The sequence below is a fragment of the Hyaena hyaena genome, unplaced genomic scaffold (genome assembly GCF_003009895.1).
Source record: "Hyaena hyaena isolate Hyena2069 unplaced genomic scaffold, ASM300989v1 scaffold_856, whole genome shotgun sequence".
In the NCBI taxonomy this organism is placed as follows: Eukaryota; Metazoa; Chordata; class Mammalia; order Carnivora; family Hyaenidae; genus Hyaena; species Hyaena hyaena.
This window is the reverse complement of record NW_024081491.1, coordinates 544,463-570,529: the sequence shown is the minus strand read 5'-3', so window position 1 is coordinate 570,529 and position 26,067 is coordinate 544,463. Positions and strand designations below refer to the sequence as shown.

The 26,067-nt window shown below is 39.3% G+C and overlaps 3 protein-coding genes across 6 annotated transcripts in view; 2 read left to right on the top strand and 1 right to left on the bottom strand.

Moving 5' to 3' along the window:
• The window catches only part of MEIOC (meiosis specific with coiled-coil domain), a 15,289-nt gene extending 3,612 nt beyond the window's left edge, over window positions 1–11,677 (top strand). Inside the window, exons 3-8 of the mRNA XM_039220097.1 lie at window positions 642–799; window positions 3,610–3,714; window positions 4,631–6,503; window positions 7,073–7,207; window positions 10,803–10,983; window positions 11,357–11,677. Of these exons, the coding sequence (XP_039076028.1) occupies window positions 642–799; window positions 3,610–3,714; window positions 4,631–6,503; window positions 7,073–7,207; window positions 10,803–10,983; window positions 11,357–11,586 (2,682 nt within the window). The 3' untranslated portion in view covers window positions 11,587–11,677. The remainder of the gene's footprint in view (window positions 1–641; window positions 800–3,609; window positions 3,715–4,630; window positions 6,504–7,072; window positions 7,208–10,802; window positions 10,984–11,356) is intronic.
• On the bottom strand, window positions 10,627–25,964 carry CCDC43 (coiled-coil domain containing 43). Of its 4 annotated transcripts, XR_005526001.1 has the most exons (7): window positions 25,645–25,954; window positions 21,453–21,540; window positions 19,510–19,645; window positions 17,921–17,979; window positions 15,952–16,200; window positions 13,417–13,508; window positions 10,627–10,962 (listed from the first exon to the last, which is right to left on the bottom strand). XR_005526001.1 is itself a non-coding variant. In XM_039220028.1 (5 exons), exons 1-5 carry the CDS (start codon window positions 25,924–25,926, stop codon window positions 16,013–16,015), a joined length of 753 nt encoding a protein of 250 aa, XP_039075959.1. In that variant the 5' UTR covers window positions 25,927–25,953; the 3' UTR covers window positions 14,613–16,012. The 4 variants fall into 4 exon arrangements, 2 of the variants coding, with proteins under 2 accessions (XP_039075959.1, XP_039075960.1); XR_005526000.1 differs by lacking the exon at window positions 13,417–13,508; XM_039220028.1 differs by lacking the exons at window positions 10,627–10,962; window positions 13,417–13,508 and having other exon boundaries at window positions 14,613–16,200; window positions 25,645–25,953.
• The window catches only part of DBF4B (DBF4 zinc finger B), a 41,830-nt gene continuing 41,716 nt past the window's right edge, over window positions 25,954–26,067 (top strand). The window contains exon 1 of the mRNA XM_039220025.1: window positions 25,954–26,067. The gene's annotated coding sequence lies outside the window, so the exon portion shown is untranslated.

Genomic DNA, 26,067 nt, shown 5'->3' with positions numbered 1-26,067 from the left:
ACACTCATCTGTTAAAAATTAAAAGTGTAGTAATTGTAGGTATTTCATACCAGGGATAGGCAGCAAATACTGATCAGATTTGCCTGAGTTTTAAACAAAATTTTATTGGAACACAGTCATACCCCTTACATACTGTCTGTGGTTTGCTTTGGTGCTAGAACAGCAGAGTTAAGAACTTTAAACAGAGACCTTACCAGCCAGCAAACCCTAAAGTATTTATTTCCTGACCCTTTACAGAAAAAATTCATGAACCCCTAGTGGGAAGTAAATTTAGGTAGCTTAGTCTAGATTTTTTTTCTATATTTTTATTTATTTCTGAGAGAGAGAGAGACAGTGTGAACAGGGGAGGGTCAGAGAGAGAGGGAGACACAGAATCTGAAACAGGCTCCAGGCTCTGAGATAGCTGTCAGCAGAGAGCCCAATGCGGGGCTCGAACCCGTGAACCGTGAGATCATGACCTGAGCTGAAGTCGGAGGCTTAACCGACTGTGCCACCCAGGTGCCCCAGCTTAGTCTAGATTTTAAGTCATCCCAACTCTAACGCATGTGTTATTTCCTCTAATTTCTTATTATTTCACTAATATTCTGTAATAAATGTAATTTTGACTTTTTTCATGTGCAAACATGTCTTTAAAATTTCAGAGTGAAGACAGTGTTGATCCAAGGCAGCCCTATACTCCACTTTCTTCATCAGCAGAATATTCAAGTTCTATAGATTCTTCACTTTTCTATGCACCATGGTCTACTTACGGAGATGATATTAAACAGCCTTCTAATTCTCAGATCAATGTAAAGAACAGGTAAATTAATAAATTAGACTTTTCAGGCTAAATGAAAACTTTTAAAGTTTGATTACATGGGAACCCAGTTGTATTAACTCTTTGTTCCCTACATCAGCATTTTAAGGTTATGGCATTACAATTTTATGTTTATCAAACTTTTAGAAACCCTATGCTGGGCAGTTCTGTGTTATAATTTTTAGCTCATTACTTTTTGTTTATTCAGTAGAGGTAGCCCTTAGTGAGTAAATCTTAAGTTCCTCTTTCTAAATATAACTTATATAAATAGATTATAATTTTTAGATCTATTTTTTCATCTAACTTTAATCTAAATTTTCAGTAATTATTTCCTTCACAAGTGTACAACAAACAGGATTTTATCAAACATAAGATTTGTTTGTTTGTTTATTTTTGAGAGAGAGAGAGGGAGAGAGAATCCCAAGCAAGTTCCATGTTGTCAGCATGGAGCCCAGCGAGGACCCTGATCTCACAATCTGTAACATCATAACCTGAGCTGAAATCAAGAGCGTGATGCCCAACTGACTGTGCCACCCAGACCCCCCTACTTATTTTTTAATTTCATTAACGTTAAAGGCCTAACTCTATGCCAGATCTCTCTTACCAGGGATATTACAATTAACATGGCAAATATGATCTCCAACTTTATAGATCTTACAATAATGCTGATGATGATGCCAACGATGACAGTGGTGACTTGCTGGGCACAAGTCTAGTGCAGTTTAAAAAGGAGTATAGGATATTATGGGAGCCTTTTGGAAAGAGAAGTCTAAAGGAGTAACATCTGCTTTTATTTTAATTATGTATAAGGGAGCAGTTGATAAAGGCTGATGCAGCTTTATTTTAATTGGACAATAATTATTTTAAAAATCTTACATGTTTTTTTTTATTTTTTTATTTTAATTTTTTTATGTTTTTATTTATTTCTGAGAGAGAGAGAGACACAGCGTGAGCAGGGGAAGGTCAGAGAGAGGGAGACGCAGAATCCGAAGCAGGTTCCAGGCTCTGAGCTAGCTGTCAACACAGAGCCTGATGTGGGGCTCGAACACACGAACCGTGAGATCATGACCTGAGCCGAAGTCGGACACTTAACTGACTGAGCCACCCAGGCACCCCTCAAGCTTCTTTTTAAACTCTACACCCAACAGAGGGCTCAAACTCATGGCCCCGAGATCAAGAGTCACATGCTCTACCGACTGAGACAGCTGGGTGCCCTCCTTAAAAATCTTATTAATTGAAGAATGTTTAAAAAAATGTTAAAAACTGGGGTGCCTGGCTGGCTCGGTCTGTGGAGCGTGTGACTCTTGATCTAGGGGTCATGAGTTTGATTCTCCTATTGGGTGTAGAGATTACTTTAAAAAGTTAAAAATTTTAAATTTTTGGTGAGTTCTATAAAATAGTGAACTTACTAGAAAGACTAACATATAATTATACAAAAGCATTTTTTCAGTTGATATATGTTCATTGCAAAAATTCAGACTGTACAGAAATCTATAAAAGAAAATGGAAGTTCACCTTAACTCTTAACACTTCCCAATAACAACTTTAATAGTTTATTACATTCAATTATTTTAGAAATATATTAATATATTATTATACAAAAAACTGCATCCAATATTTTTGAAATAACACGATATAGTAGAAAAAGCATTAGACTTGTAGGCAAACCATTTGTTCAACAAGTGTACAGGATGACAAATCACATACACTTGCAAAATACAAGTTTCTTAATATCTCAAATGATCATTCTTCAATAGCTAAAAGATTACTAATACCTACCCATCTTATGTTATGAAGATCAATGAACTGTTTGAGTGTTATGCAAATATAAAGGTATTTTTATTTCTAAAATGTCCTACCACTATGAAGTGTTAGAAATAAAGTGTGATAAAACAAGAAGTTACAACTTAAAGCAACATATTACTTCTAGGAGCAAATTGGTTTAAATAGGGTATTAAAAGGCACTAATTTTCCATCTCCTGGTTTTTACATTTTGTATTAGACAGTGTTAGTCACAAGGTAGGATTTCAGGTACATGGAGCTCTAGTTACTTTAGTAAGGATTTAGGGAGAGCCAACAAATCTGTTACATTTAAGGAACAACTGTAATATTCCTGTGGTATCTAGGATGACCATATCACTTTTCACTTTTTAAATCCAACATTTGGTCTAAAGAGTCACAAAAATAGAGTAGCAGATTTGTATGGTTTTCAAATCACAAATGAAAAATCTGAGCATGTGTTGATGGAATAATGTATAATGGGACCAGATATGCCTTTAGAAGCAGCCGTGGTGCCAAGCATGTCTAAAACATCATAAGTCAGAGATTTATATCTTGGAACTTAAAATGAATAGCATGTGTTTGGGAGAAATAAGAGTTAAGCATACATTGCAAACTAGATGAAGGATTTGAAATGGAGAAACATGCAAGCATGGGCACTATGCTAAAGTGGAAAATATTCTTTAAAAAAAAAAAAGAGGAAGTGTGAGGTGCAGAGAGAGAAAGGAGAGAGAGGGAATCACAAGCATGCCCCATATCACCAGCACAGAGCCCAGCACGGGGCCCGAACCCATTGTGAGATCATAACCCAAGCAGAAATCTAGTCAGACGCTCAACTGACTGAGCCATCCAGGCTCCCCTGAGGTGGAAAATATTCTTGAGTTCCTATATTCTCTTTATTTGAAATGATGGGATAAATTAAATCCAAGTATTTTGTAGAAAAATAATGGCATAAGAAGTCAGGAAATAGAAATCAATATATTGTATTTCACTATGAGAAAAATAATTTATATGTGATATTCATTTATTTTTAGGATTCAAACAGAAAGAAACGACTTTGGCAGTGAAACAGACTTATATGGACTTGTGTCTAACATTTTGGAAGAACAAGATAAGTCACAGCCATATTTTGCTGAGGGGTTAGTATATTATATAAGCTATATGGTAAATAGTAAGCTTTTGAATTCACACATACCAGATTACTGTATTTATTAGCTTTTATTTTTACTTAATAGGGGATCATCTGACAATAGACATCTTAATTCAAATATTTGTTTTTAACAGCCTTGACTTTGCTGAGGTACTTGCCATACGATTGGAAGTTTCAGGCTTAAAGTTTAATTTGCTATTAAGAATTTTCATTTGGAAAGTTATTCTTGCATAATTCAGAGCTATTTCCCTTGAGTTCATGAGCTAAAGTTTGGCTTTAGAGTACAAATTCCACAGAGCTTTTATACATCTATCCTAAAGAATAAAACTATCATTACTGCTATGCAGAAATACGTATGGATTTTATTCATATAGTAAAAATTTTTTAAATACACTTTGATTGCTTTTTTGGGTATGGAAGCCACACTACCCAAATGCCATATTTCATAAATGGGGAAATATGCAGCACACATGTAACCAATTAAAATGTTTTAATTTTAGTAATAGTTTTAGCAAAGTACATCTTTTTCATTTAAAAAAATGTGGTCAACAACATTTTTGTATTCTATAATAACCTAATTAAAGGAAAAAATTACTTTGTTTCCTGCTTACTATAGATAAACAATTCATGCAAGACCATGTAGTCACCAGCCTCAGGCCTCAGTTAATGCCTCTTGGGAAAGTATACAGAAGACATATTAAGATTAAAATGCATATTAATGTAGCATGTGGCACATTTCAAGTGATAGAAAATTATTTGGATGTAATGGTAATTTATAAGGCAAGGTTAGGATTAATGGGGAGGTGAGGCAATATAAATGTTTTGAGAACCTGTCCTACCTTCTCCACTGGAAATAAAGTCATTTTAAAATCTGAGTTGTAATTAAATATATTTACTTGTTCTAGGACCTGCTCTTCCAATTTAAAGTCAGTTTGGCCAATGAACACAAGCAGATTTGCAGATCACCATGACCTCTTAACAGAATCCAAAAGGCCAATAGATACAGCCATCTCTCAGCAAGCTTTTTATAGTGGTGAATCTGTGTCAGCAATGGAAAAGCAATACCTGCATAATAGTAATCTAACACCACAACAAAAAATAGATGAAATTTATCATGGATTTACTGGTCTAGACCTTGAAGAACAATGGATGTACCCCTCACGAAGTGATCATTCTAACTGTTACAATATCCAGACAAATGATACAGCTAAGACAACATTCCAAGATTATCCATTTATCAAAAACTGTTTTACATCACAGACGGGTCTGTCTGACATCATGAAAGAATCAGGAATTGATACTTACCCTTATGGAAGAGAGAAAATATGTGCTAAAGGTCTTGAAGCACCATTACAGCAAAAAAGGGCAGAGATGTTTCTTTCTCAATTTAACAGATACAACGAAAACACAGATTATTGTAGATACCCAGAATATGTTCATACTAATAAGGCTAAGCTTAATAAGTGCTCGAATTTTAACATCCAAGATAGCAAAAAATTAGCCAATGGCACACCTGAAACACCAACTGTAGAAGCAGACACCTACACAAAGTTATTTCAGGTTAAACCAGCAAATCAGAAAAAAGTGGAAGAGACAGTACCTGACCAGCAGAATTTCGCATTTCCAAAAACCACACCACATCTAACAGAAAAACAGTTTGCAAAGGAAGCAGCATTCACTGCTGATTTTGGCTTAAAATCAGAATATGGACTAAAACCTCACGCAGCTTGTCCAGCTAATAATGATTTTGCTAATGTCACAGAAAAACAACAGTTTACTAAACCTGACCCCTCAAATTCTGAGTATTTTAAATCTGTGAATTTATTATCAAACTCAGCAACACCTTCAGGAGGTATCAACTTAAACAGACCAACTTGGATGAATGTCCAAGCAAAAAGTAACACTCCTATTCCTTATCGAAATCAAGGTAACTTGATGAAATTAAATAGTCACTTAAGTGTAGCTTCTAAAGGTTCTAACCATTCTTCAGATTTCCCCCAACTATCATCCACAAATTTAACCCCAAATAGCAGTTTATTTCAGAAGTATTGCCAAGAAAACCCTTCAGCATTTTCTAGTTTTGATTTCAGTTACAATGGTGCAGAAAGAATTCAATCTGTCAATCACATGGAAGGACTGACAAAGACTGGAGAAGAAAATCTCTTTGAATCAGTTACTGATAAAAAAGTAAAGCAGCCAAATGGATTTTGTGATAACTATGCAGCTCAGCAGTATGGGATCATTGAAAACGTAAACAAACATAATTTTCAAGCTAAGCCTCAGAGTGGACATTATGATCCTGAGGAAGGTCCAAAGCATTTAGATGGCTTATCTCAAAATACATATCAAGATCTGTTGGAGTCACAGGGTCATTTTAATACCCACAGACAGGGAAGTGGAGACAACAATATTAATAGCCGTGTGAATCGCACACAGGCGTCGTGCTTTTCTAATAATTATATGATGGGAGATTTAAGGCATAATCAGAATTTTCAACAACTTGGTTCAAATGGGTTTCCCCTAAGATCCACTCACCCATTTGGCCATTCAGTTGTTCCACTGTTGGATTCTTATGATTTGTTTTCTTATGATGACTTAAGCCACTTATACCCTTATTTTAATGATATGATGTATGGTGATAATTCCTTTGCTGGTTTCGTGCCAACTTTTGGATTTCAAAGACCAATTAAAACCCGTAGTGGACCAGCCAGTGAACTTCATATTCGACTAGAAGAGTGCTATGAACAATGGAGAGCATTAGAAAAGGAGAGAAAAAAGGTAATACAAATCTGTCCGTTTAGGAGTAATGTAGGATGTTCTATCTTCATTTTGTTAGTGTAGTTCAAGCTGAACTTATTTCTAAGCTGAATTCTTCTATAATGTAAAGTATTTAACTCCATGACTGTAAGCAATTAGATGACTTAAAAAATGTAAGGCTTAAAACATTGTTATTTATATAAAGGATTTTTTTGCCTATGAAGTAGAGTTTTTCCTTAATGAGCCAAAAGTTTACTACTTTGGGGGCACCTCGCTGGCTCCATCGGAAGAGCATGTGACCCTTGACCTCAAGAGTTTTTTAAGTTCAAGTCTCACACTGGGTACAGATTACTTAAAAATATAATCTTAAAAAAAAGTTATTTTAATTAAGTATTAAACCGTTGGAGTCTTCAGGTATTTTATATGCATTAAATATAGAAAAATACAGTGGTATTGTGGTTTGCATTTGTTTGATACTGAAACAATTTTAAAGTAGTCATTTTCAATTTATTAGGCCTATGAGAAATGTTATTCATAATTGAATCATATTTAGAAAATTCAGCATCTAAAAATTATATAATTTTTTACAGACTGAATTGGCCCTGGCCAAGAATTACCCAGGGAAAAAAGTATCCAGTACTAACAACACTCCAATTCCAAGGCTGACCTCCAACCCATCTCGAGTTGATCGCTTAATTGTGGATGAACTTCGAGAACAAGCCAGAGTAAGCTGTAAAAATATCCAAAAATAGATTTTTTTAATTGCTTGATAAAATTTTAAAATGTTTCAGCAAGTCAGAGTTCTGAATGATTTTTAAATCCCATTTATGCATAATTCTCTGAAATTCTTTTCCCTGTTCAGTCCTACAACTATGATTAATAGTTACAAAAGGGGAAATAGCACCCCCTCAATCCTTTTAAAAGCAGATTTAGTAGGTGCACCTGGGCAGCTCAGTTGCTTTAGCGTTCAATTCTTGATTTCCCCTCAGGTCATGATCTCACAGTTCATGGGATAGAGCCCAACATCAGGCTCTGCGCTGACAGTGTGGAGCCTGCTTGGAATTCTCTCTCTGCCCCTTTCCCTTTTCATGCTCTTTCTCTCTCTCTCTCTCTGTCTCTCAAAATAAAATAAGCATTAAAAAAAAGGTTTAGGAATTTAAATAGTTCCTCTTTAAGAAGCCTATTATCAGGGGCGCCTGGGTGGCTTAGTCGGTTAAGCGTCCGACTTTCGCTTAGGTCATGATCTCGCGGTTCGTGGGTTCGAGCCCCGCGTCGGGCTCTGTGCTGACTGTCAGCTCAGAGCCTGGAGCCTGTTTCAGTCTGTGACTCCCTCTCTCTCTGACCCTCCCCTGCTCACGCTGTCTCTCTCTCTCTCTCCTAGAAATAAATAAAACATTAAAAAAAAAAAGCCTATTATCAGCAATAGAGCTAATCCTCAACAGAATTTTAAAGCAAAAATAATTTTGAATACTATTTATAGAAAAAGTCTATAAATTTCTCTAAAAAAAACCAAAAAGTACATTTGTTTTCTAGCTAGATGAGCACGGTGTATTTGCATCATGCAAAATGGGAAATTAACAGGGAATTACCATATTTTATTTTCTTAACCCTGCACACTTGAGTTATTCAACAAACATTAAGTGTATCTAGCAATGTATGAAATACTGATAAACTGAAAAAAAATACTGGAGACTGTAGGTATGCATAATTGTATAAAATAGCTTTGTTTTAGAAAAGTAGCATATCACTTCAAATGTAAAGAATCCTGACGTGAGGTCATTTTGTAATTTGACAAATGATTATTCTTATCTCCTTTGTAATTTCAGAATTTTTTAGAATTTAATAGAGTAGGGTAAAGTTATTCTTTTTTGACCTTCCTCTCTTAAAAACTTGTAATGCTTTTCAAATATGATAAAAGATTCCTGGGAGGGGCACCTGGCTGGCTTAGTTGGAGGAGTGTTGGACTCTTGATCTCAAAGTCATGGATTCCAGCCCCACACTGAGCCTAGAGATTACTTAGAAAAAATTCCTGGGAAAAAGCATGAAGATAGCTTGCTTCTATGATTGAATAAAAGCCATTTTACAAATTAGAAAAATCAACATAGCAGAGTCTGTTTTATTGAACATCAGTTGCATGTACTTTGCTGTCTTTAAAATATAGATATGAACTACTTCAATAGAAAAAAGAGTGATTTTACCTAGCTTTCAGTTGGTCAGTTGAAATTCTTTTATCAAATCTGTAAATTTGTATAATGGATTTATCAGTATTACAGTCAGATACTAACATGGGTTACAGCCAGATGTTAAAAACTTCAATCTTTTATTATTTTTCTTAAAATCATTCCAAGTTAAAATTCCTTTTTCTCAGCAATACATTTCTAGGCAGTAAGTCAAGTGATTGCAAACATAATAAACTTTTTCCAGCTTTGTTTATGCTTCATATTAATTTAGGTTTATGTTTATAGCTGTTGTAATAATTTTATCTGTATTAGCAACATTAGGGGCACCTGGATGGCTCAGCTGGTTACGCATCCGACTTTGGCTCAGGTCATGATCTTGGAGTCTTGTGAGTTCGAGCTCCACGTTGGGCTCTATGCTGACAGCTCAGAGTTTGGTACCTACTTTGGATTCTGTGTCTCCTCCTTTCTCTGCCCCACCCCTCCCCTGCTCATGCTCTCTCTCAAAAATAAATAAACATTAAAAAAAATTTTTTTAGGGGCACCTGGATGGCTCAGTCAGTTAAACGGCCAACTCGGCTCAGGTCATGATCTCACAGTTTGTGAGTTCGATCCCGCATCAGACTCTGTGCTAACAGCTCAGAGCCTGGAGCGTCCTTCTAATTCTGTGTTTCCCTCTCTCTCTGACCCTCCCCGCTCACACTGTCTGAGTGTCTGTCTCTCTCAAAAAAATAAACAAACATTAAAAAAATTGTTTTATATTTAGCAACATTAGACTGATGAGAACAAAGGGCAAAAATATTTTTCCTTGTACTACTTTCTAGTTTGCTGGTTTTATACAATCTTAAAAAAAAAAAAAACCCACCTTTTTTATTAAAAATCACCTGTGCAAATTTTTCTTTTTTTTTTTTTTTAATGTTTTATTTATTTCTAGGAGAGAGAGAGAGAGACAGTGTGAGCAGGGGACGGTCAGAGAGAGAGGGAGTCACAGACTGAAACAGGCTCCAGGCTCCGAGCCGGCAGTCAGCACAGAGCCCGACACGGGGCTCGAACCCACGAACCGCGAGATCATGACCCAAGCGAAAGTCGGACGCTTAACCAACTAAGCCACCCAGGCACCCTGCAAATTTCTTTCTTTACACTTATCATTTATTTTAAATGATTCTTATTTTAAAAATATATAATTTTAAAAATGCATAATTAGTAGTCGCCTGGAGCTCTTCTTTGTGGTTTTTCCTTTTTTTTTTCCTTTTGTTGTTTTGTTTCCCCCTCAAGAATCCTGGTGGGATTTATAGTTGGGAGGAAAATACTTAATACGTTTGTACTTCTGTTTTCTCCATGGACCCAAAGTGGCATCACTCCAAAGAAACTTGAAATGAGCATGCGGTTAGAGGCATTCATTCAGGTGCCGCTAGCTTCTTCACGGAGAGATTTTTCTACTGTCTCTAATCACTGAACACCAAGTTCTTATGTGAATTTTAAATCATTTAGCTCCCAAAGGCAATGACTATGTTTATTTGATGTTCAAATCCTAATTATTGAAAAAGTTCTCTTTCCTTATACCTTTCAAGTTTAGAATTTGAGATATTAGGTATATGCAACTATGAATTATACTCCCCTTACTGATCCTACTGGATTAAGGATTCCTTAAAACTACCACTAGTTAGTATGACCTGAAATTTTCTGGTATTTCTTTCCAAAAGGAGAATATTGAAAGCCCAAAAAGGACTTGCTGAGGTCACGATTAATCAATCTAGGACTTCTCCTTTTTAGCTCAACGTTTTTCCCTTTAGATTACACTACCTCCTAAAAATGTTCTATTTGCAGGCTGTTCTCTTATTTGCCAAAAACAATATTAGATCTTAAATTTGCACTGTCAGTGACATGGAAATGTTTAAATGTTTGATTTTTTTTAACTGTGGCTTATTCCCAGTAACTGATTACCAAAACAAGTAGGTACAAAAGACTGACTTTACATCTTTATTTTCCCCAGCATGGTGTCAGGACCCAGTAGGCATTTAAGTATTTATTAGATGAATATTATTGCTCTCATCTCTATTCTACTTCATTGAAGATTTGTTCTTACTTAAAGACAGGGCAGTGTGGTTACATGCCTTATCAAAATTTAAAATGTTTCCCTCAGGTTGTGACTCTACTAGGCAAAATGGAACGTCTTCGAAGCTCTCCCCTTCACGCCAATATCTCTACTGCTCTTGATAGACACTTGGAGTCCATTCACATTGTTCAGTCCCGTAGAAAGGATGAAATTGTTAATGCTTCAAATCGGCAAAGGCAAGGAGTTCCTAGATGCCAAGATGACAGAGGTAATAGTGTTAATGCATATTCTTTTGATAAGGCATATTCTTTTGATAATAGCTAAAGATAAATTGGTAAATCATCCTCACATAATTTACTCCGTGAGTACTTTGGTCAATTTTTGTTAATTTTACCCATTTAATTATAACTCCGTCAAAGTCTGTGTTTTGCCCAAAGCATAGTCATTGTCATACAAGTCAGAAACAGAGTATCAACACTTTTCAATATTAAGTCAAATAGTTAACTCAGTCAATAGCCATTCTTCTTCTATAAAAATAATGATGTTTGATCATTTAATAGCACAGCATTGGGCTTTTTAAGAGTTAAGGGATACATAAAAGATTATCTAATATGAACTGACCCTGAGTGTTTGCTTTACAGATGTTTTTGCCCTTGCTTCAGCAATTAAAGAAATGTGTGTGGCTACTCGGAAAGCACGCACTACCCTGTGGTGTGCACTGCAGATGACCTTGCCAAAAACAGCCAGTACAGCTGGCCAAACAGATGTGGAAAAGGCTTTACAAGATATAGTAAACTGTGAAGATAAAGTCCATGAAAACATAAATAATAGCAATCTAATGAACCAGAGAGGTGAAGCAAACAAACATTAAGGAAATGCCAGCAGAAAGAAGAGTAAAAAGCTGATAAGTAAATTTATCAAGACATGCTAAAAAATTTTAATGAACTTGTCAAACTTGAAAACTTGTCAGTACATTAATTTTCTTTCAGATTTAAAGTTAATACCTTAATGAAGTCTAACTTCTATTTAAAAATCTATTTGGAATGAATCAGATGTAATAGTTTAAAGTGAACTCAAAGAGAAAGCTGACTACTCTGGGAGTTCCAAGTAGTCAAAGATAACAAGTTTAAATATTTCCTAACAGCTAAAATATTGCTTAAGCCAATTCTGCACTGCAGGTAAATGCAAATGTGAAACTGTTCTAGAAGATAAGTTTAATTTAGGTCTGCCTTAGTAAGTAGAATTCCAAATAATGAATCTAAGTGACTATAACCCATTTATGGCTACAGTCTAGTAACCAAGTTTTGATTGTGATATAAAAGTGTTTTCCTTACAAAACTGGATAATACCTAGGAAACAAAGGAAAACAAGAATGAACCCAATATTCATGTAAAAATTTAATATTTACAAATACTACCATATTTATAAATTTGAAATCTTAGTGCCTAAGTATATGGAGGGAAATGCATCTGATTCTCCTAAATTAGTGATAAAAGTGCCAGTGTAAAAACCATGCAAGTTACTGAATATAAAACCTGTTCAAATCATTTGTGTATATTCCTTAAAATTTAATTATACTATCAATTATTAAATATTTCCAGTTTTAAAGTATTTAAATTGAATCAAAACAAAACATTGCCTTTATCTGGATCTTTTAGACTTGATGCACAGTAACTAAAATAATGACTATTGTTTTAATACCCTTATGAGCATTTTATGAGGGTATCACAAAGTTCTAAAATGTATTTTTTTAAGGTTACTCTTTAGTTTGTAATTGGTTAGTATATATTTTTTGTAGTTGTGTTCATTAGTTTGCTTCTGTATTTTTTTTAAAAGAGCTCTTGAAAGCTTGGCTTTTTCTGTTTCTCATCACTTAATATCTTTGTAGGAAACCCGAGTAATTTATTCATTAATATGAAATGTTGGTATTATGTGACTCAGAAGATCTTGGGTTTTAACATTGCTAGCATGAGTTAAACTATAATATAATGTACTGATGAAATTTAATTGAACTATCCGTGACTAGAAACACTGATGTTTTAAATGTTGGTGTTTTTCTTAGTTTTAGAAATCCTGGTATTAAAAAGTGTAATCACACCACATAAATTTTCTTTAGATGATGTGCGGAAGAAACTGATTGAGAATGCAGGAGTAACTGTAGGGAGAAACATTTTGATCACTGATATGCTTTAGAACTACCCAAATGAATTACATTGAGGGTAGTCAAATAAAATAGATCACTCACCACAGTCACTGCATAGAAAGTGGTTAAGTTTGACATAAGACATGTTGGATGTTATGAAAACTGTACTGAATATTGTACTGAATTTAGTCTCTCAGGAAAAAATTAATAAATTACTTTGTTGAAAGTATTAGGTTTCATTTTTTTACATCTCTATTAGTTTCTAACCTTAAGTATCACAAAGGTCAGAAAACCAATCAAATTTCATTTCACTGATAAGAACTGGAGCTGAGTTTTAAGTTTCATCAACAAGAATATTGGTAGACAAACCAATGCCATTCAGATATTCTTGCACTGGACCTCACCTCCTTCAAAGATGAAATTTTTCCTTTGCCTTTATACTATTCCAGGCAAACCAAAATAAAAATTCTGGGTAAGTTTTTATGTGACCGTGGTCAGAAATGAAACACTAGTCCATTCATAAAAACCAAACAAAAATTATTTGAAATTTTGTATTACCCTGCAGATGATTTTCAAATTAGTTGGTTATCCCCTTCTGTGGAATACTCTCTAGTGGATGGTTCTTACATACTGTACTTCTGAATTACAGTCTATGAGAACATAAAAATTAACATCACACATAATCTGTAGTGAAACTGATGCTCCCATTATTTCTAATCCAAAAGAATTTGACATACTTCATTTCTTTTAATAGACAAAGCAATTTATATAAAAGTGGTTGAAAATTACCTTGAATTATATCAGTGTCCTTCCCACTTGATAATCTACTTTATAAAGTTTTAGAGGGTTGGGGATTAATATTATGACTGAAATCCTGATTTTGGCCTAAAATGTCAATCATACCAGAAAAGATAAGGTTGTTTAAAATTTGCCCTTTGCAGGGGCATCTGGGTGGCTCAGTCTGCATCCGACTTCGGCTCAGGTCATGATCTCATGGCCTGTGGGTTTGAGCCCCGTGTCGGGCTGTGTGCTGACAGCTCAGAGCCTGGAGCCTGCTTCGATTCTGTGTCTCTCTCTCTCTGACCCTCCCCTGCTCACGCTGTCTCTCAGAAATAAAACGTTGAAAAAATGTTTTTAAATAAAATAAAATTTGCCCTTTGCAATATTGATCATTTTAGACATAAAGGATTTATCAGCACCTGAATTAAATGGATAACCTTACTCAAAGCCTAATGAGCTGACCCTTTTTTCCTATTTAAACATTAGTTCAAGTACATACCTAACTATAAGATACATAATAGAATCACAGAACTGGCTACTATCATAACTAAAGCAAGTACCCTTCAGGGGTTCATGGATATAACCTGACTCTGCTGCAAAGACCAAAGTCAAGATGAGAATAAACCAAAAATCCAAAATAAGGGTTAATAAAGTAGGGTTTTTCACACCATATCTGTAGCCACAGCCTACTGCTGCTGCCATAGAGGTCTAAGACTCCCAAAGTACTTCCAAGGCCTTCAAAGCCAATTTACTGACTTACAAAAATATAAAAGTAATTTTTCTGATCTAATACCTAACCTCACAGAAAAGAAAACCGAGGCAGAGAATTTGATTCTAGGAAAAGGTTCTACTACTAAAAGAGCATATTGGACTAATCAAAATAAAATATAGAGCAAAATTCAACACATTCCTAAGTGACTATTCACACAATCATTTCCACGGATAGCTGGAAGGAATCAGAATAAATCAGAAAATCAGTGATTTAAATAGTTTATTTTTTTAAAAGGTGGTGACTTTATTTTAAAATGCAATGCCACGGTTATAGGAGTGTATAGAGGGGACGTATCTTTTCCTTAACCATGCTTTTTACCTTCTGCACAAAGGTAAAAATTTTTGTTAACCTCATAGTTAATAGTATAAAACAGGTTGGCAAACTTTTCTCTGAAGGGTCAGACGGTAAACATTTTAGGCTTCACGGGCCATAAAATCACCTGTTCCTTCTTTCGCAACCCTTCAAAAATGCAATATTCGTTATTGACTTGCATTATATAAAAACAGACTGGGCCAAATTTGCTTGCCTGCTCTAGTTTGCCAACCTCCGGTATCAAATACCTTTCTGTCATGTCAGGAAGCTGCCTCTAGACAGTCCGCTTCTAGACAGCTGCTTCTAGACAGTCCGCTGCCTGAGGCCGAGAAAGGCCTGATTTACAACTGAATGTGGCTTGTGACCAAAGTAGAAACAGAGTTCCTGCTCATTTTTGACTCCCCTGGTTTTTCCATTCACTCAATAAATTTGTTAAGCACCCACAACGTACACTCGTGCAGAGATTTCCAGCGTTTGTTCCTTAAACACATAGTTCCTGCAGTTTCTCTCAACCTGTAATTATCAGGCCTTTATATTCATGTTTTAGGGCAGATCAGGATTAAAATCTCTACTGGTGCTCAAGAGGGCTCATGATTATCAAAACTGAATCTAGCTAACCATGATCTCCTTCCACCCAATACACATCCTTCTTCAAAACTGCAGCCTAGATGAGGAAAAATATGTGACTATCTACACTTAAAAAGATACTTCTCCTCCCATAAGCTGAAACTTTAAAAAATTTTCCCCCTCGAATCTCGAACATCTACCACATAATTTCTTCCTCTTTTCATAGGACGTTGCCATGTTAACATGATATCTGGATCCAGGTAGGGTTCTTCATTAGTTTTCGATTTCACCCATAAAACAATACATTTAGGGGTGAATAATAACTTTCAAAGTACTTTACGCTCCCACATTTCAGCTCAGGATAGAAGTGGTCATGATTCTGCTCCTTCAGGATGAAAACTGTCAGCTTTCTATTTCTGTTATTGATCCTAGGTGAGGGAAGACTTCGTAAGTGGCCAAAAGGAGCCAGGACCTCAGGATTAAAATATAAAAGTTGCCCCCATTCCAGATCTTTGGTACAGACACCAACTACAATAATCTGATTACCCACACCACACAGACATGGCACATTTTGTAATGAGCAGTGTTTGTGATTTTCCTTTTGACCGTGTGAACAGAAGGGAAATGCCTTGGGAAACCACTCATTTCTCTTAAATACACACGTGCGCCATCAGTTCTCCCTTTGCTCAAGTCCACGAGGAGAAAGAACAGAGTGGACCAGGGTTACCGCTTCCGCTCCCCTCTTTGTGTCCTTTTCTTTTCCTTTTCCTTGCGCTCCTGCTTGGCTAGCTTGTCCCGCTCCCTCTGCAGCCGGTCCTGTTCCTTCTTCCTCTGGGACTCATCCCGAAGGGAGTCGCGCTCCAGTTTTCGGGCATTGAGGACATCTTCCACGTTGGTGTTTCGGAACAGAGCTACAGGTGAGTTAAGGGATTAGGGTACAGGTCACACGGGTCCCAACTACCGCTCTTTCCTTATCCTTGCTGTTCACTCTCTACATGTTCCTGATCTTTAAAAAGAAAAATCCTTATCATTTGTCTTTGGTCTGATGGGAAATCCTGAAACTACCATTACAAAAGTTTAAAACTAATCCTCAGGATAAGAATCTCAGACTCCTCTAAATTTGAATGTTAAAATATTTTATGAAAATGAAATTTCATTCCAGAATAAGTACTCAGATCATGGCAGAATACTGTTGGAAGTATCTAGGCTCGTTTTAGTGAACAAGAATATTAATGTAACTGGCAAAATTTTTACATACTTGGCGTTATTAAAAATGGCTGGCTCAGTCAGTTACGCGTCTGACTTTGTCTCAGATCATGATCTTGCGGTTTGTGGTTCGAGCCCCGCATTGGACTCTGTGCCCCTCTCTCTCCTCCTTCCTGACTCATGCTCTGTCTCTCTCTCTCTCAAAAATAAACACTGGGGAAAAAAAATGCTTGAAAAAGTTGTTTAACCTTACTAAACTTTATCAATATGCCTTTTTTCCTAGACCACTGAAGCTTAAGCAAAAAACCATGTTCTAATTAATCACAAACTCTGAATTTATAGAAGATACAAAATTAGGTTTTTTTGTTTTCAAATTTTCCTTTTTTTAATGTCTTATTTATTTCTGAGAGAGACAGAGAGAGCTAGCATGAGCAGGGGAGGGCCAGAAACAGAGGGAGACACAGAATCCGAAGCAGGCTCCAGGCTCTGAGCTAGCTGTCAGCACACAGCCCGACACGGAGCTTGAACCCACGAACCGTGAGATCATGACCTGAGCTGAAGCTGGACGCCCAACCGACTAAGCCACCCAGGTGCCTCGATACAAAATAAGTTTAACCAGTTAGAAAATACCTAGCCAAAAATTTTATCCCTCATTTCTTAGGACTTTAAAAACAACATGGGGGTGGCTAGCTGGCTCAGTCGGAAGGAAGACCGCATGACTCCTGATCTCAGGGTTGTGGGTTCAAACCCCACGCTGAGTGTAGAGATTACTAAAAAAACAAAAAACAAAACTTAAAAAAAGAACGAAATTAACTGTTACTACCAAACCATAACTTAAAACATAACTTTCATTGCTTCAGTGCTTTAAAATACGTCTCCTTCATCTGTGATAATCCACCATACTTCTCATCTTTAAGAAGGTGGGTTCTTAGAACAAGCAAACAAACAAAAAAAGTGGATTCTAAAGGTAGAAGCTTCTCATAAGTGATTCTGTTGGGACTTTCCTCAGCACTTGTTTCCACTTATCCATAGTTTTAGCTCAAAAGTATTCACTGTTAGAGTCCTCTTTCTGACAAATTAGAAAGTCTTTGAGGACAAAGTCACATTTTAATGTTGTTATTTTAGTTGCTTCCATCACTGGGAACCCCAGTGCTCTACACAGCGAGTACTGATTCTTATTTTCCCTTAGAAATTCATAAGTTAACAAATCCTTCCTCCCTTCACAGTACAGGGTAACATGTTTTCTTCAGGGAAAAGTTGTTAAGATTGACCATTTATGGCTGTCTGGGAAACGAGGCTCACACGCTGGCCTGACATAAATTCCTGCTGGTAAAAAGGAGGCCCCAGCAATGACAGCAACATAAAAGCTGTTCCTTAAGAGTACTCAATGGAGAAACACTTGGGGATGGACACAGAGAAGGATACATTTATCAGAACCAATGTTCATTGTGGTGGCACCTGAATCATCCTTCTCATCTGCTTCGGTGACTGACGTTAAGGAAAGTCAGATGGCAAACAAAGGCTGGCATATCCCAACCCAACATCAGAAAACATTCAACGAAGTGATGGGTAGGAAGAGCATGCTGAAGAAAAACGCTGTCGGGGATGCGGGGGTAAACCCAGGAGAGTCGCCTTTAAAAATCTCAGCGTGGGGAAGATTATTCAGAGCTACTGTAAGATCCTTATCTCCTGGAGGCTGCAAAGAAACTTAGCCTGGTCCGCGTGGACTGCCCCACGAGCTGGAAGCCAGGGGATATTGAGATGACTCCCAAAACAGTGCTTTTCAGGGGCACCTGGGTGGCTCAGTCAGCTAAGTGTCCAACTCTTGATTTTGGCTCAGGTCATGAACTCACGGTTTGTTGGTTTGAGCCCCCTCGCTGGGCTCTGTGCAGACAGCACAGGGCCTGCTTGGGACTCATTGTTCCTCTCCCTTTCTCTCCGCCCCTCCCCACTTGTGCGTGCCTCTCTCTCTCTCAAAATAAAAAAATAAACTTAATAAAAAAGATAAAAGTGCTTCTGAAAGCATGGTTCCCAGAACTTCCAAGAAACTTGTTAGGAAAGCACATTCTTGAGCCCCACACTGGACCTACTAAATCAGAAAACTGGGGAGTGGGACCCAGCAATCTGGGTTTTAACAAGTTCTCCAGGGGAACCACTGCTGAAAACATTATTCTTTTCTAGCCCGAGAAATAAGACTGTGTCGCTGGACCCCTAGCTCTGCTGACCCCGGCAAGAGGAAACATTAGGAGAAACTAGAAGACCAGGCTGGCCCAAAAGAGCTTGAGAGTTATTTCCTAAGCTCGTGATGAGACAACTAGCGTTTCCGGTATGATGTGCACTGCATAAGGCACCACACGCCCCAGCGAAGCAGGCCCCGGAAGTTAAGCATCTCCTAAACAATTTCACACTTAAAGGGAACCAAGCCTGTCCCTGTCAAGGGCAACTGCCTTTGACACAATGCCCAAGTTCCAGATCGCTTCTGTGCTGGTCGGGGATTCGGTCTCACTTTCCATTATTAAATACAATATTAAATGCAATATTAAAAACATAATCAAGATTCAAATGAAACTGCCCCAAATTTGGGAATCCATCCAAAATGATCTGTTTTCTAGTCCTGGTTTTGCCACTAAATCTATGCGTGTCTCTGATCACACATTCATCTCTTGCTGTCTCTGTTTCTTCATCAACTGGGAAACGGATATGAAGACGGGTTATACATATGCCACTGCACTAGGCAGAAAGGTATTACACAAATACAAATGTAGAGCTGCACCTTAGTTTCTGGAAACACAATATAAATGGCCCATTATTAAGGCATCATTTCTTCCACACTGAAGTTTCCAACTATCCCAATATCACTTCTCACTGCCACAAAGGGCCAGAGATCAATGCCATTTTAGAGGGTAACATCAAACTGAGGGGGGAGATTGGCAACTTCCCAGTGCTCAGTGCGAGTGAGCAAACATTTCTGACTTGAGACTCAGGGAATGGTCCCAAGACTCCAAAAAGGATATTCTTCTTCATCTGTCACGTCAGCATACTGGGCCAGGAGGGCAGCCTTTCTCTGCTTCTCCTCTTCCGACACCATCCTGGGCTTCACCACAATCTGTGCCTGCTTCTCAATCAGGGTGGCAATGGCCTGTACCTCATCTGGGAGGGGGAGGGGCAGAGCAAGGGAAGGGAGGGACAAGGCTGTATGTGAGAGAAAACAAGCGCACCGAACCACCTGGAGGAGTCCACCCAGGCAGTGCCTGCAGGAAAAGGCAACGCATCTGCTGATTCTTTAGGGCCCTGGGGCTAAAGGAGGTGCCTCAGGGGCCCAGGAGAAAGGAAAGGCCACGCAGGCTAGGCTTTAGGTCGGGTATCTGTCTTCAATCAGAGTGGCCCTGCTTTCAACCTGTTTTATAAATTGAAATTTTGCTGCTTTTAAAAAAAAAAAAAAGAAAAGTCAGGGCGCCTGGGTGGCTCAGTCGGTTAATCCTGATCTCACAGTAGTGGAGTTCAAGCCCCACACTGGACTCTGCGCTGACTGCGCAGAACCTGCTTCGGATCCTGTGTCTGTCTCTCTGCCCCTCCCCTTGCTCACATGCTCTCTCTCAAAAATAAATACACGTTAAAAAAAAAAAAAGTTGAAAAGCACTACATTAGAACCATAGAAAATTTAGCTTCAAACATGCAACTTTCTCTCAACCCAGAAATCTAAGAAGGAATCTAGAATCAACTTATGCTGGTCCTTTTTGTAGTGATGATGATGCCAGGTGAAATTTGTAATTTTTTTAATGTTTGTTTTCTTTTGAGAGAGAGAGAGAGAGAGCGTGCATGAGCAGGGCAGGGGCAGAGGGAGGGACAAAGGATCTGAAACAGGCTCTGTGCTGACAGCAGCAAGCCCCAGGTGGGCTGGAACTCTCGAACCGCAAGATCATGACCTGAGCTGAAGTTGGACACTCAACTGACTGAGCCACCCAGGCAACGCCATAGATTATTTTACAACAAAATCAACTAAGCTATCCATTCTCAAAGAAAGGAGGCAGTGGTGTCCAGTAGTGGTTTTTATGCCTGGACCCACATTAGAATCATCTGGCGCAGCTTTTTAAAAGTGCCAATACCTGAGCCCCAACCTCAAAGATGTTTCTAGAACTAGTCCATGGTATGGCCCTAACACTGGTGCTTTTTAAAGTATATCAAGTGAGGGGCGCCTGGGTGGCTTAGTCGGTTAAGCGTCCGACTTTTGCTTAGGTCATGATCTCGCGGTTCGTGGGTTCAAGCCCCGCGTCGGGCTCTGTGCTGACTGCCAGCTCAGAGCCTGGAGCCTATTTCAGAGTCTGTGACTCCCTCTCTCTCTGACCCTCCCCTGCTCACACTGTCTCTCTCTCTCTCCTAGAAATAAATAAAACATTAAAAAAAAAAAAAAGTATATCAAGTGATTCTAACATACAACCAAGACTGAGAACCGATGTGCAGATAGTTTAGAATAGATTCAAATTTGGCTTTTAGGATCTCAGTTTTTTCTGACAGTTAATCTGTCATTGTAATAGTGAGTGTATTAACCTACTTCTCTTTCATTTTAAGGGGTGACAAATTTAGCAAAATGAAGCAAAACATCAATCACAATTGTTATGAAATGAGAATACCGAAAAGGTAGGAGGTGGGGAAAATATAGCTGGCCCCACACTTGCCGTGAAAATCTACCAGGGGCAATAGAAAGAGGATGAAAAGGAAGAAAGCAGAAGCCACAATGCAGGGGGTTGTGGTCAGATGGGGTGGAAAACTGTAAAAAAAGAAAAGGAAACCAACGTCCAGTTAAAAAGTTCCAGTAAGCTGCCGGGTGTTTGCCAATTTAAATTATCTTGGGCAAAAGGACTAGAAAATGGAGAAAACTCAAAATTCTCTCACTGACAGCTCTATGGTAAAGGCCGTTGGAAAAGGTGCCGCAGTTTAGACAAACTCCCAACTCTACCTTCTTTTTTCACTTTGGTGACAACGTTCTGACTTTCCGACCATCGTTCCACAATCTCCTTGCAGATGTTAAGAAGAGAATCTTCTTCCTAGTTGGAGAAGTAGACCAATTAATTTTCTGAGGGTCCTCGGCCTGAACAAAGTCCATGCACAGGGCACGGCTTGCCCTGCTGGCGATGAGAGGTCACAGGGAGGTTCTGGGGAGGGGGGGAGGGCGCCACAGAACAAATAGTATGTTTCTGCTCCGAGGCTCTGGACACAGAAGTAATCTTGTGTCTGAGTCCCAGAATCCATACCTGCTAGGTCAAGAGCACCCACTGCATCCTGCCAAGCGCCAGGGGAAAGGATTCCCAATAGTTCAGGACAGTCTTCCTCATGCTTTTGGAGCAAACACCTGTTGCCTGAATCAAAACTGACCTCTGTGAAGTCTTTCGTGGCTGCTACACTCAACTCTGTACCTTCTCCAAGGTTCATCAACTTTCATGCTGGAACATATCCGTGACCTTGCTGACTCCACCTCCTTAGGTGATAAATGAGTAGATGGTCTCTTATCCAACCATCCCTTTGCTCATTTTACACAAGCACACATATCGTGCATGCCAATCAATCTTCCTTACCACGATATAAGAAAAAGGATGTTGGCTTTGGTGTTAGACATACTTAAAGTCAAACTCAGGCCAATGAACAAGATTCTTAACTTTCCAAGCTTCACATCTTCCCAGGATTTTAGGAAGGATGAATGAGAATGTGTATAAAGTCCCTACTCTTGCTTGGGGATATTCTATGCTTGGAAAAGAATAGGCATTTCAAGAGATATAAGTATTTCCCTCCATTCTCATTATGGCCGCTTCACCATTTTCACGTTCTATTTTTCAAAATGAGTTGTCAGAGTTCACATTTACTAAGTACTTGCATGTGCCCTGTTCTAAGTACTTCACATAAGAACTCTTAATTCTTAAAACAATCCCAAGATGTAAGTACCATTCTCAGTTTACGGATGTGGAAACCAAGGCACAGAGGTTAAGGAACTTCCCCAAGGTCATTAATAAGTGGATTAAAAAGGATCTGAACCCAAGCAGTCTAGCTCTGAGCCCATGTTCTCAACCATTATACCATCTCTCAAAGAAAGCGAAGAGAGACAGAACACAACCTTTTTTAAAGATTTTACTGTTTTTTAAAAGTAATCTCGGGGCGCCTGGGTGGCTTAGTCGGTTAAGCGTCTGACTTTCGCTTAGGTCATGATCTCGCGGTTCGTGGGTTCGAGCCCCGCGTCGGGCTCTGTGCTGACCGCCAGCTCAGAGCCTGGAGCCTATTTCAGAGTCTGTGTCTCCCTCTCTCTCTGACCCTCCCCTGCTCACACTCTCTCTCTCTCTCTCCTACGGGGAAAAAAAAAAAAGTAATCTCTATGCCCAAACATGGGGCTCAAACTCACAACCCTGAGACCAAGAGACAACACGCTCTACGGAATAAGCCAGGCAGGCGACACTAGTTTGGATTTCCTTCCTTTGTACCCAACAAAGGATTACATCCTCTACCCTGCATCCTTTTTGGCACTCACGCCAAACATACAGAACTTCTTTGGTCCACAGTTTCTTTAGTTCACGGGACCCCAGCAGGAAAAGCAAAGGGGGTGGGGGGAGGAGGAAAAGGAGTAGAGAAGCAAAAGAGAAAAGATGCTTTTGGAGGACAAGGTGGTTCATGTTCCCAGGCTTCACCGGGACCAAAGTAGTTCATTCATAAATTTGTTCATTTATTTATCCAGACAGTGCCTGCCATGTTGAAGGCACGAAGATGAGTGATAAGAAATGAATGAGAAATGGTCCCTGGTCACAAGACACTGACAATTTAGAAGGCTGGTATAGAAACAGCTGCCGTAAAATGTAATGCCCCCATCAACGTAATAATCCTACCTAAAACTACAACTCACCCTTCCACTCCACTTCTGATCCCCTTACAATGTTCCTTTTTTTCCCAGCACTTAGGATTTTCTAGCATCCTATATAATTTACTGATTTTTTTTCCCTGCTAGAATGTCACCTCATAAGAAGTGACAGGGTTTTCTGTTTTGTTCCCTGAGGTACCCCCAGCACTTAGGGCAATGCCTGGCAGAGACTAATCCATCAATAAAAACTCGATGAATCAATCAATCAATATAAAAGCTATCAGAAAGAATTTTAAAAAGGATAACAGAAAGCTTTTATTAGTAACTGCTACTTGCTCCTGACAATAGACACCGTCCTTGAATCTTAACTCCATTTGCTGCTGACAAACTTCTTAATTCCTAACATTGAATCTGAGCCCAATCTGGTGACTGATTTAGCTATGTCTTTTGTCTTTCCTAGAAAGGGATTTGATACAATAATCAGGGGCTTTTATATACAGCCTGACAAAAAGCAAGCAGCACCTTGAATTATGTGTTTTCATATTCATTGGCTTTGCTGCTCTTTAAAGTTCCTTCTAGGTTATTTCATGAACAGGACCCCTGCCTCACCATAGAATTCCTGGCCAATTCTTCCCCAAGTCATTTCCTTTATAAGAGGCTTGGGAAAACCAAGAGAGAATGAAGAATGGTGTGTGAATCAGGCAGAGAGTGAGAACCCACCCTTAAAAATGAGTGTGTCTTGGGGCGCCTGGGTGGCTCAGTTGGTTAAGCATCCAACTTCGGCTCAGGTCATGATCTCACCTGAGTTTGTGAGTTCGAGCCCCACATGGGGCTCTGTGCCGACAGCTCAGAACCTGCATTGGATTCTCTTTCTCCTTCTCTTTCTGCCCCTCTCCAACTTCTGCTCTGTCTTTCAAAAATAAATAAATGTAAAAAAAATTTATTTTAAATATGGAGCCCTTTAAAAAAAATGAGCCTGTCTTCTGCAGTTTATGTAAATAAGCAGCAGATATAAAGAACCAAACACGTTTCTTCATAATTTTTCTCTCTTCCACCAAGAGGCTGCTAATTGTCTAAGGTAAATTCATGCCGGCCTTTATCAGCAGACATGCAGTTCCAAATAATGACACCATGAATAGAAGAGGTCAAGGAGCTAGTACCAATGAGTATCTAAGGTACTTCAACCTCTTTTCCTGGAGTCTTTAGAAACTTCCCAACTGGAAATAAAAACTAACTTAAACTGCTTGCCTTATATTCTTCCCCCCTGCGACCCCCCAGCAACCTGCTAGGTCAGGGTCCAGGAGAAGAATTTACTACATAGTGTTTTATCTCCACCGAACTTATGAGATGCATCACAAGCTGTGTTAAGGCTTTCCCATTTATAGGTCAGTCTCACCAGAGCAGACTCTGGGACTAAAAAGGGGACCTTGCCAGGAGGCCCTGGGACAGCTGCACTAGTATTGTATTTCAACCATACGCCCAATCATTGAACTGCGGTTCCACCAAGTAAGTTTAAGTGGAGATGAAGGCAGCAGAACGGTCAGGGTGGAAAAGTGGACTATCCGGTGATTTACTCCTTAAACGCAGATTAAAGTACACATTTCTGATTCTTGAACCTGCCAAGTTTCTCTCTCCCTTTTAAAACTCTGACCTTAATGCTCGGTTTGGCAGCACACAGACTAAAAATTGGAACGATAAAACTCTGACCTTATTTCCCACCTCCGCCAGCAGACAAGGATGGTTACTGCATTTCTAAATACTGTAAAAGATCAAGCACAGTATTTGCTTCAGTCCGGCCTAGGCCTACACCTATACCTAGACTTCTTACCTGCTTACCTTTTCTTTATTCCTGCCTCCAGAACAAGAACCAAGAGGGTACTACCTGCAGGCTTTTGTCATGGGGTAGCACTGGGCACTGTCACTTAAAGAGCACATACAACCCAGAGCACTTTGCTCTTCTCTTTGAACACCGTCAATGGATGAGAATGAAATTGGTCGTTAGGCGTCTATGCTAAAACTCTCATGTAGGCATTTCAGTGCATTCGGAAGAATATTCACCCAGCTCACCCACAGGCACCCAAGAGGCCCGTGTCCCCAGGAATAAAAGACACTCTTCTCTATGCACCTGTAACCCCCTGGCTTCCCCAAATCCTGGTTGATGAGCAACCCTCTTCCCCCGCGGCCCAGAGCTCAGAATATTCCTCTCCCAGGTGAGACCACTAATCCTCTGGGACACAAGGTATGGGAAAGGGGGTACGAAGTACTGACAGGGGCCGCCAGGAAGCTAAAGGAACGTGTCCGGGCTTCTCACCAAGAAAGCAGAGAGGATACCCTGCAGGGCGTCCAGCCTCTCCTCTTCCTCCTCCTCCTGCAGGACACCCAGGATGTAGGCGCCGTAAACGGCTCGGTCCACTCCCAGCGCCTCCAGCCGTCCGTCCAGCCACGACCCAAAGCCGCTGCCCCCACCATCACCCTCGCCGGAGGCAGCCGCGGCCACTTCGCTGGGCGCCGCCATCTTGGGGTCAGGGTCCTGCCAGCCTCCAGGGCGCCTACCGCAGTGCCTGACGGACCGCGCCGCGGGCCCACTGCGCATGCTCCGAGGGGTAACCCACTCCCCGGCTCGTCCGGCGTAGAGCCAATCGCCCGGTAGTCACCGGCTCCGGCATTTGCTCCTTCTGAATAGAGCGTCTGTTGGCATACGCACGGTTACGTCATCGCTCCGGAACCCTGGCAG

Coding starts and splice junctions, on each gene's coding strand:
- CCDC43 (XM_039220028.1), bottom strand. CDS start 25,926: ATGCGCAGTGGGCCCGCGGCGCGGTCCGTCAGGCACTGCGGTAGGCGC. Junction 17,980..19,509: donor GACGTGACAGATGAAGAAGA/ATATCCTTTTTG, acceptor AACGTCAGTCAC/CGAAGCAGATGAGAAGGATG. Junction 16,201..17,920: donor GAACATTGGTTCTGATAAAT/GTATCCTTCTCT, acceptor ACTCACCTGTAG/CTCTGTTCCGAAACACCAAC.